General features: G+C 49.3%; 1 protein-coding gene across 1 annotated transcript; it reads left to right on the forward strand.

Annotated features, from left to right (window-relative positions):
• Positions 1-547: 547 nt before the first annotated feature.
• Positions 548-5,814, forward strand: ZC3H10 (zinc finger CCCH-type containing 10). The gene is made up of 3 exons (XM_006777850.2): positions 548-706; positions 1,399-1,462; positions 2,877-5,814. Exon 3 carries the CDS (start codon positions 2,932-2,934, stop codon positions 4,237-4,239), a length of 1,308 nt encoding a protein of 435 aa, XP_006777913.1. The 5' UTR covers positions 548-706; positions 1,399-1,462; positions 2,877-2,931; the 3' UTR covers positions 4,240-5,814.
• The last annotated feature ends 5,232 nt before the right edge of the window (positions 5,815-11,046 follow it).

Consider the following 11,046-nt stretch of genomic DNA (forward strand, 5'->3'; position numbering starts at 1 on the left):
GACTGCGAGCCTGCTGTCCCGCGCGCCTCCGCCGGAGCTGGAACATAACCTGCGCGTCACCTGAGCGCCGAGCCCTTTTGAGAGGCCCACTCTGCTCTTACAAAAACAGCCTCTTTTGGATCTTTGCCCTGGACCCGTGACATTCTGGACTGGTTCTGTTCTCTGTGGCTGAATGTAGCGTGTACAATAAATCACCTCTTCTGTCTTAGCTGAAGAAAAAGATAATGTCTGCTTTGTGGTCTTTTTGGTTCCATTGGCTGGGGATTCTGTCGGTACGGCGGGCCCCGTTAACTACCTGATGCAGTAGGATATCGAGCTACGTGCTGCCCCCGGGGTGTGGGCCCTGCCCCTACCCAACTCTGGCCCCGGGCCCTGGAGTAGTGGGAGCCTGGGGACAGGTATCGCGATAGTTCTTGGGCAAATGGTTCCGCCCCTACTCATCTCTAGGCCTACGTCAAGTTGCGGTTTTTTAAGACGTTTTTTGCGTTACCATGTCACCGTTACCATGGTGACACGCAAAGCTTGCTGGGAACTTCCTGCGGCTAGTCGCGCAAGTACTGTACACACCATAGAGTATAGTTCCGGGTCTGGTGGCTAGAGCGCCATTTCTTCCGCAGGAAGCGGAAGGGCCGCTGGGTGGGCGGCTCTTTGTCGAAGCTAGAGGACCGGCAGGCGGCAGCAGCAGCAACTACGGCGGCGGCGGCAGGTGAGGGAGGCGGGAGACAGGTGGAGGCCGCGCCCGGAGGGGAGGAGTCGTCGCCGGCCCAGCGGCCAGGCTACCCTTTTCTAACTGACCTCGCTGGGCGAGCAGACGCTAGCTCCATGACGTCACAGCCCTGCCCATCCCCTCAGCTTGATGTCACCCGCAGTCCCTCTCCCGCCTCACCTCGTGTTCACTTAATGTCCTGTTCACCTCCCACGGCCGAGCGCGGGCGGCACTGCACGGAACCTGCCAAGGCAGAAGATTTGCTGCGGGAAACGGGACTTTTCCAAACTCGGTGTTGGGAGGCGTCATAATCACTGCCCCCAAGCCCAGTCGGCCACCCACTGCACTGTCAGTCGCGGCCCTTGCGCGGCTCCGCAGGGGGAGTTCCTAACCCCAACCCTGAGCCGGACTCTGACCCCCATATCCTCCATTTGAGGCAGGGCTCCCCTCGCCCTTTGTGCACCCAGGGCTGGTTGCCCAACCCATCCTTCTAGGCTCTCCAGCTTAGTTCTGTCTCTTACTTTTCTTACTTGCAACGTTTCCCTTTGGTGAAGTGAGTTGAAACCCTGAGGAAATCTTGATGTGCTCAGAGCTCTTGCCGTTTTGTCAGACTGACTTCTTGTAACTGTCACCCCATGGTCCTCCGTTCCTACCCTTTCTCCCACCCAAGTATGTGTTTTGTTCCTGTTCAGAACCCAGCAGTGATGTGGAGGTGGAGACCCACAGGAGCCCCGGACTTCACCTGAGCTACCTCAGGTATCGAATACTCCTGGGACGGTGGGTGGGAGGGAACCCTGGTGGGACTCGCCCGCGGGTCAGGCTTGGAAAGATGGCATTTATTTTTCACCAGGTCATTTCCCTTTTAGTAAAACTTCGCATTTTCTCTCTTACCACTTGATTGTTTCTATTATCCTGAGACTTACCTCCCTTTGGAGGAAAAGGACCCTTCTTTTACAGATTCTCTTGTAACTTTGGCCCCTGGTCGGTTCTTTTAGGGAGATTTGAAGGCAAAGTCAAGGCAACCAAGTGGTGGTTGTGGCAGATTAAAGCCAGAGAAATTGGAAAGATTCCCTTATACTCCAGGGGAAACAATATGAAGTTTTCCTATTTGAACAGCAGGGGGAGCCTGGACACCGCCTAGGAAAGGTTTACCAGGTCAGACACATGGTAGCCAGGACTCCCAGTCTTGTAGGGGGTGGGGTGAGGGGCGGGCTAGAACCAGGGCAGTGGACTGACATTCCAGAGCTCTCTTGGGAAAGATGAGACTTAAGAAGCTTTTATAGCGTCTATAAATAAAGAGGATCTTTATGGGGTGAGGAATGGTGTGGTTTGATGTCAGTGGTATCTTCCCATGGAGGGTTAGGAGGGGATAGAATGGGAAAGTAAGGTCACTTGTTCCTGTGAAATTAACTCCTTCTTCCTGCTTCTGTTCTTCGGTAGTCTATAGGTTTTGTCCTTTGGTCGTCTATAAGTGGAGATCCTAGCCGGAGAACTCTTCCCCGAAATGGGAGAGGAGGGTGCTGACCACACTGGGGTCGATAGTGGTATTGAGCTGGGAGGGAATACTAAAAAATGACAGGTTTAGGGACTACCTTCAGGGTGGTGACACAAGTCTCTTCACTCAAGCTTCCCTGGGGTCTAGAGATAATGATACTTCACAGAGCCCTCATCTGAAATCCCATGGAAGAGGGGTTAAGGGAAGTTTTGTCACCAGCATTCCATTATCCACAGCCCTAGTGGCTCACCAGCCCATCTTGGCCACGATTCCCAGTACCTTCCTAGCCTATTCAGACACTGACAGTTTTAATTTCATTTCCACAACTTTAATAAGGTCAATTCAAAAGGGGAAATAAAATCCAGTACTGTTCTATCCCTGCCCCCTCCTTGGCCTGCATTCATTAGTGAGATGAGATGGCTTCACGCCCAGCTCCCTCCCTTCTCCATTAGCCAGGCAAGTGTGAATCATTCTGTCCCAGACCAGGTGCATAAGAGCCTGGGCGGGACTTCTGACAAGCCAGCCAGTCTGGGCAGAATTCTCACCCCCAAGGTTCTCCATCTCCAAAGCCATTGCCCCTCTGGCCTGCCTCTTGTTGGACTGCCTACCCTAAAGTCGGGAAGAGTGTGGCCTCTCCGGAGGACTCTTGTTTGACACAGTTCTTCTCTTTCCTAGTGGTCACCAAGGGTGGCAAGAAAAAGAAGAAAGCCCTGATTTGGGGGGGACCAGGATGCCTGACCGGGACAGCTATGCCAACGGCACTGGGAGCAGCGGTGGAGGCCCTGGAAGTGGTGGCAGCGAGGAGGCCAGTGGGACAGGGCCAGGCAGTGGAGGGGCCAGCTCAGATGCCATCTGTAGAGACTTCCTGAGGAATGTGTGCAAGCGAGGCAAGCGTTGCCGGTATCGCCATCCAGACATGAGTGAGGTGTCCAACTTGGGGGTGAGCAAAAATGAGTTCATCTTCTGCCATGACTTCCAGAACAAGGAATGTAGTCGCCCAAACTGCCGATTCATTCATGGCTCCAAGGAGGATGAGGATGGCTATAAGAAGACAGGAGAGCTTCCCCCTCGGCTGAGGCAGAAAGTCGCAGCAGGCCTGGGCCTTTCTCCAGCTGACCTACCGAATGGCAAGGAGGAGGTCCCTATTTGCCGTGATTTTCTCAAAGGTGACTGCCAGAGAGGAGCCAAGTGCAAGTTCCGTCATCTACAGCGGGATTTTGAATTTGATACTAGGGGTGGAGGAGGCACTGGTGGTGGGGGCTCAACAGGCCCAGTCCCCCCAGGACGACGTCATGATCTCTATGATATCTATGACCTTCCTGACAGGGGCTTTGAGGACCACGAGCCAGGTCCCAAGCGCCGGCGAGGTGGATGCTGTCCCCCAGATGGCCCGCATTTTGAATCTTATGACTATAATCTGGCTCCACCCCGAGGGGTAGAGTGCAGGCTGCTAGAAGAGGAGAATGCCATGCTCAGGAAGCGGGTAGAGGAGCTAAAGAAGCAGGTCAGCAATCTTCTGGCTACCAATGAGGTACTCCTGGAACAAAATGCCCAGTTCCGCAATCAAGCCAAGGTCATGACCCTGAGCTCCACTGCACCAGCAACTGAGCAGACTCTGGCTCCTACTGTGGGCACTGTTGCCACTTTTAACCATGGCATTGCCCAGACTCATACTACTCTCAGCAGCCAGGCTCTACAGCCTCGGCCTGTGTCTCAGCAAGAACTGGTAGCCCCTGCGGGAGCTCCCGCTGCTCCCCCAACTAATGCTGCACCTCCTGCTGCTCCACCACCCCCACCCCCACACTTGAATCCAGAGATCACGCCACTGTCAGCTGCTCTGGCTCAAACAATTGCCCAGGGAATGGCACCCCCACCTGTCTCCATGGCTCCTGTGGCTGTATCTGTGGCTCCTGTGGCCCCTGTGGCTGTATCGATGGCCCAACCCTTGGCAGGAATCACAATGAGCCACACCACCACTCCCATGGTGACTTACCCCATTGCTTCCCAGAGCATGCGTATCACAGCCATGCCACACTGATGGAGCTACTACTGGACACTCCCATGGTATAGCCTCCCAGGCTGGGATCCGGGGAGTCCTTTACCCACCCACTCGCCTAGCCCTCCCGTGCCCTGTCTTAAGGGCTTATTCAAGAACTAGGACAAGAGACTACAAGGAGTTTACTTCTGAGAAGGGGTTGGCTGGTGGGTTTTCTCTCACCTCCCTTTTATGAGGTCCCTCTTGTCCATCTTTAAGTCTCACAGAGCGGGCTTGCATAGGGGTGCAGACTGAAGCCAGCAGAGGGGAAGGACTGACTGAGGGGTTGAATGTCCCCTGATGGGAAGATGGGGACATGCCTGGTCTGGTTCTCTCTTCTCAGCACAGGTTCCAGCACTGGCTTTGGAAGAAAACAGTGCCCAGAGGGAAAGCCAGGAAAGATTGGGAAGTGGGTGGCCAGAGAGGAGGCCTAATAGGAGCCTTCAGACAATTGGGGACGTAGTTGAGTTGGACAATAACTGCTCCTGGGCCTGTAGCAAGGCGGGGACCATAGTCATCCAGCCCAATGACTAGGGGAGGATTCATTACCTTGGCTTGGCCTGGAAATTCATAGGGCAGGGCCCACCACTTTCCAAAGAAATAAAAAAACAATTATTTTTAACAAATGAGGGCAGTGAAAACTTGCTTAGAGTTCCTGTGTGGAATATGGGAGCAGTAAATAGATGTCATGCCAAAATCGGACAAAGACCCCCCCACCCTCAGAGCTGGGATAAAGTTGGATGGAGACCAGTGAACAAGGGTAGGGACCCAGAGGAAGACCAGATGAGACTGGGGAAGGCACTTTGTGAGGTAAAAGCATTGGAGCCACCTAGTCCAGTTTAAAAATAGTCCCATCTGTTCTGGTTTCTATCTGCATGACCTATTCCCAGGTTGCCTTAGTAACCAGGGCTCCTAGGGTCATTTAGGGGGGCAGGTACTAAGGAGGGTGGATGTGCTGGAAAATGGGAATGGAATCTGTATTGACAGAGCCTTCCCTTATTCAAACAGCACGGTGGGTGGCGGTTGCTGTCTTTAGTTATGGCAGTTAATGTCCCTCCAATCCCTTCCGTAGTTACCAGTGCCTTACACCTTTAAGGCTTGGGAGGTGCTGGGAAAAGGAGAGTTCTGGGGATACAAGTCTCAGAATTCATTCCTTCTCTCTGCTTCCACATAGGACCACATTGGTTTTAAAGTTAATTAAACGTCAAGGCTGAGGGCCCCAATAGCCAAACCTCAGTTCCTCCTCAGCTCATAGCTGATACGGGGAATCAACTCAGGTGTCTAATCTAAGGGGATTGTGGATTTGGGGGTAGAGACAGTGATCCTGTGTTCTCCCCCATCATATCCCCTGCTACCTCTTGCTCTCTTGTCTGGTTGATCATTCAGGATATATCTGGGGTTGGAGTTGGTGGGCTAGGTCAAGGCAAGGCCAGTAAAAAAGAAAAAAGAATCTAAAGACTAAAAATGGGTAAATACTAAAATATTGTTTGTGGATTTTAGAAACTACGCATTGATGAGTTAAATGTTGATTTTCTAGCACAAGTTTGGATTATTAAAGAGATGGTTTATGAATCTTTAGAGACAAGTGTGATCATAGATATCAACATGAATTCATCCCAGCCCAATGCTGACCCATTAACTTTATTTCTTTTTGCTAAGTATCTCGAAAGAGGTAGATTTGGGAAACTATACATTGTATGTCCTTTATTAACATCCTCCAGCTAAAGACCATCAGGAATACACCTGCAGTTGAACAAGTTCGGTTTAATGCTCATAGGAATGATGGAGAGAGCATGCCATGGGGAACTGTGGTATTAGAAAGTGAAAGGGTATTAGGAGCTATAGGACTTGTATTTTGGTTAAGTGATTTGGGGGAAGGTTTAAGGAAGTGGGACTTCATTCTGGATTGAGTGCTCTTTGAAAAGCGGGGATAGATAATTCTATGATTGGGTTTCTTTTTTTATTTTAAATATATTTCTTTATTGATTTCAAAGAGGAAGGAAAAAAGAGAGAGAGAGAACCATCAATGATGAGATAGAATCATTGATTGGCTGCCTCCTGCATGCCCCTGACTGGGGATCAAGCCCGCAACCTGGGCATGTGCCCTTGGCCAGAATCGAACCTGGGACCCTTCAGTCCACAGGCCGACGCTCTATCCACTGAGCCAAACCGGCTAGGGCTGATTGGGTTTCTTTATTTTTATCCCGATAAAGGGAAGACTGGAGTGAAGCAAAGTTGTAATTGGTAATGAAACAGTAGTCACTCAGCTGGGTGAGGGAGGTGTTTGCCATCTTGTGGTTTGCACACTGACCTGCTTTGTACTTAAACAAAACTGTGAAGTGATCTTTTTGGCCCCCTTCATCATAGTTACTGAGTGCCCTTGTCCTGTGTTGGTGTTTTGTGAGATTGTGTCCAATAGTAGAGCACCATTTCCTACCTATGAGCGCAGGTCAGCCCCGACAACTCTGAAGCCTAGCTGTGTCAGGCCAGTTCGTAAATGTCAGGAGCTGCTTGCCTCTTTCTCACCTAAATCATTACAAATAAAAGATTACGGTTCCATTAATAATAGAATTTGGTGGAATCCAAACTGAACATGAGTGCGTAGTAAATGTTGATTAGTGCATTCGTGTTAGAGAAATCTCTAGTGATATACCCAAGAGGTATGTTTTATTAAAAACTTATATAAAAATACGGAAGACTCTTCTCAACAGTAAACAAGGACATACTAAGTAATATTGAAAGTGTAACTTGGATTGACTAAATCCAAGGGGTCAATTTGTATCAATTTGGTTGACCCTCTAAACAATTAGTTGTATCCTGGCTGGTGTGACTTAGTTGGTTGATGCATCATCCTGTGCACTGAAAGGTGGCAGGTTCCATTCCTGGTCAGGGAAACAAAACAAAAAAATTGCTTGAGCCTGTCTGAGGAATAAATTCAGAGATCTACATTAGCAATAATGAGAACAACACAGGAACAATGAGAGAACAACACAGGACTTCTAATTGGCTAAAAAATATTTGTCCTTATAGTATGTCAGTTCATAAATAGTGAGAGCCTGCTATGTTCTAGGCCTTTCTAGGAGCTCCATAAGGATAACAGAACCATAGGCATGCATTGTAAATATAGCAGTTCTTCCATGTCTGTGCCTGAAACAACTCCTAAGGTATTGTGCATTCTTCTCAATGTGATTTGTAAAGAGGCCACTAGCAAACCAGTGGAGGAGCTGAAAGAAAGTGATAAGAAAAGACTGAGGGGAGACCCAGTAGATAACTTGGAATATTGAAGGGCTGCCCAGTGGAGAAAAAGGTCCTGTTTTGCTGCATAGGAAATAAACAGGGAGGTCTAGGGCAGTGATGGTGAACCTTTTGAGCTCGGCGTGTCAGCATTTTGGAAAACCCTAACTCTGGGGCCGTGTCACATATAGAAATTTTTTGATATTTGCAACCATAGTAAAACAAAGACATATTTTTGATATTTATTTTATATATTTAAATGCCATTTAACAAAGAAAAATCAACCAAAAAAATGAGTTCGCGTGTCACCACTGACACGCGTGTCATAGGTTCACCATCACTGGTCTAGATACTTACTGAGTATTTAAAATTTAAGGCAAGGCACTTTAATTGCAATATCTAATTGGCACAACACGATGGGTACTATTCTCATACCCATTTGGCAGAGGAGAAAACAGGTTTAAAGAGGGTTAATCAGCTCAGGGTTCCACAACTAGTGTGATGTGGAGCCAAATTCTAATGTAGAGCAATCCAACAATGGGACCACTACTTTGCTATAACTTGCTAGGAATAATACAGAGGAAATTTCCTCCAATTCTGTTGCCCTGCCCCTTCCATCTTGTGAGCTGGGACCAGATGACCACATTCAATCCTCTGCCTCCTAGGCTAATGTGGTTTACATATAAATGCAGATTGCAAATCCAGGAAGTCTCAGCACTCGGGCTCACTTAAACACTCTAAAGAAGTGCTTTTTGCTTATCACCACCAGGTGGCACCTGGGCAGCAGAATTGTCAGTGGGCGAGGACCCAGCCTGTTGACTAGCTCTGGTGCCTGCATTGCAGCTGCTGATTGGCCCCTGAGCCAGCTGGGAAGAGACCTTCGTAGGATGAGTTTTTGTGCTCCATATACCGTCTCCAGTAGAAGGGTCTGATAATCTAGATCAGCAGTTCTCAACCTGTGGGTCGCGACCATCGGAAAACACAGCATATCAGATATTTACATTACAATTCATAACAGTAGCAAAATTACAGTTATGAAGTAGCAACGAAAATAATTTTATGGTTTGGGGTCACCACAACATGAGGAACTGTATTAAAGGGTCGCGGCATTAGGAAGGTTGAGAACCACTGCTCTAGATGGTGAGAAAGGGGATGTTTGAAAAAGAACCTCCTATCTCCCGGCCTAAGGGACTTCAGTGCTTGGCAAATTTCAGTTTATAGGGAGGTTTTCCTATAAGGAACTTCATTTTTCTCCTCTAGTTCTGCTTCATCAGTTGGGGACAGATCACTCATACCTCCCCCAAACTCCTTGAGCTCCTTTTCTACCTGCTCACTTCTGAGAATATGGAGAACATAGGCGGCAAGTAGAAAATTGTTTCTTATATAGTTCTGCAAGCTGGACGAAATAGTCTAGATAAGCCTCAGAGAAGTAGAGAAAGGAAAATGAGACATTTTTAAGATTGGGAAGGAACAGGTTTTAGCAGCTTTGATGAAACAGCCTGATGAAATCTATGCCCTGCAGAGCCAGATAAAATGTATGAGCTGCAGACCTAATCTTTCCTCAAAGATCAACCCTAGTTCCTCTATTGCACCAAACAGACTAATACAACAAGCTCCACAAACACTGCATTAAACAGTAACCATTTTATGACTAACCCTTCCCTCTAGGGCTTCCAGTTAGTCCAGTTTTTTGTGGGTTTGTGTTTGTTTTGTTTTTTTTGAGAGAGAGAAATATGTTTTTATTTATTTTAGAGAAAGAGGAAGGGAGAGGGAGAGAAACATGGATTAGGTGCCTTTTGTATGTCCCCCTACCCCAACCTGGATATGTACCCTATATGTGCCCTGAGCGAGAATCAAATCCACCATGGGATGACAAAGTAACTGAGTGCACCAGCCAGGGCCAATGAATCTAGTGCAGTGGTTGGCAAACTCATTAATCAACAGAGCCAAATATCAACAGTACGGCGATTGAAATTTCTTTTGAGAGCCAAGTTTTTTAAACAAACTATATAGGTAGGTACATTGTTATTAACTTAATTAGGGTACTCCTAAGATGGCCTTTGCTAAAAACGTACTCAATCTGATTGAGGTACGTTCGCTGAGGTCACCCCTTCCAACTCTCCCATCCACACTCCTCTTGTAGCCAGTCTTACTCAACTTGTGCGTGTATTGCGAGCGCCTCCTCCGCGCTGCGTCTCCCGCCAACCGACACCCCCCACTTCTTCTAATGCCACTTCTTCAAAATAGACTCGCCCAGACCGAAAAACGACTTCTGCACATGGGCCACGAAGTTTCAATCGCACTGTACGTGGGTGCCGTATGTGGTATTTTGTGGAAGAGCCACACTCAAGGGGCCAAAGAGCCGTATGTGGCTCTCGAACCGCAGTTTGCCAACCACTGGTCTAGTGTCTAAGTCCCCAGACAACACCCTCTAAATCCAATTAACTAGCGATAGTGGTCATCATCAATGTACCTTGCACTTTCCCCTTCCTAAACCTATATACAGTACAATGTAGAACTGCATTAGTTCTACATAGGACTATGTCCCAGATCTTCCTTCTAACTCCGGCAAGTGAGAAATGGAATCGTCTCATTACTCTTCGTTTCTTATTTTCATGTTATCAGTCGTCAGGGGCTGGAAATGTAATCATTTCTGCTGCAGCTGAGCCTCCCCCCCACCTTTTGGAGCCGATTTAGTTTTAATCAGCCATCTATGCTATAACGGACTGAATAACTCTTGGAGATTTCTAAAAAGAAAGAAAGGCTCGCTTCCTATTCACCCTGCTTTCTTCCCCCCTCTTCCCTCAGCCCTGTAATTCTCGGGTTCTCCAGTTTTCTCTAGCGTCTGCCGGAGGACTCAGGACAGGACAGGACAGGACAGGCGGGGTAGGTCATGGAACACTTTCATTCCAAATAGGGTAATTTCCTTTCCTGTTTTAAGGGCAGCCAGAACATATGAAGGAAAGTGCTTAGGATATGAACATTAGGGAAAGCTGACAGACGAACCTGTGGGAATCGCAGGCCAAATCCTGCCAAACCGAATGGAGTGGAAGGGAATCCTGACTCCTCTCCGAAAACCGAGTAACTGGCGGCGCGGCTCTGCCTGCGCCAAACCCCGGGCAGTCCAGCCCCGCGCCGGGGAGCTCCGGGGCCCGCCTCTCCGGTTTAAATGGCACACCATCCCGCCTTCCCTTCCTGGCCAGTCCGGTGCTGCTCTTCAGCCTTTTTCTTCCCTTCCCGCCATCTCAGACCGCCCCCTGGGCACTCTGGCCCAATCCGGGAGGTCCTGCCTCCCGGGGCCTCTCCCTTCCCGGCGGAAGAGGGGCGGGGTTTGGAGATGCCGACTCCACCTCGGTCTCTGCGGCGCGGACCTACCCTAACCATCAGGAGGGAAGGGCGTGGCTTGGCGTCCCCTCCCTATTTGGGGGTTTACGTTTGCCAGGGGGGCAGCCTGCAGCGGGTCTCTGGGTCCGCAGGGTCCTCCCAGAGGAGGCACCATGGAGCGCTCCCCGGGAGACCGCCCCAGCGCCCAGGACCAGCCCTCGGCTCCCTCCGACCCCCCGGGCCAGCCCCCTC

This window comes from Myotis davidii, unplaced genomic scaffold, assembly GCF_000327345.1.
Source record: "Myotis davidii unplaced genomic scaffold, ASM32734v1 scaffold509, whole genome shotgun sequence".
NCBI classification, from domain to species: domain Eukaryota; kingdom Metazoa; phylum Chordata; class Mammalia; order Chiroptera; family Vespertilionidae; genus Myotis; species Myotis davidii.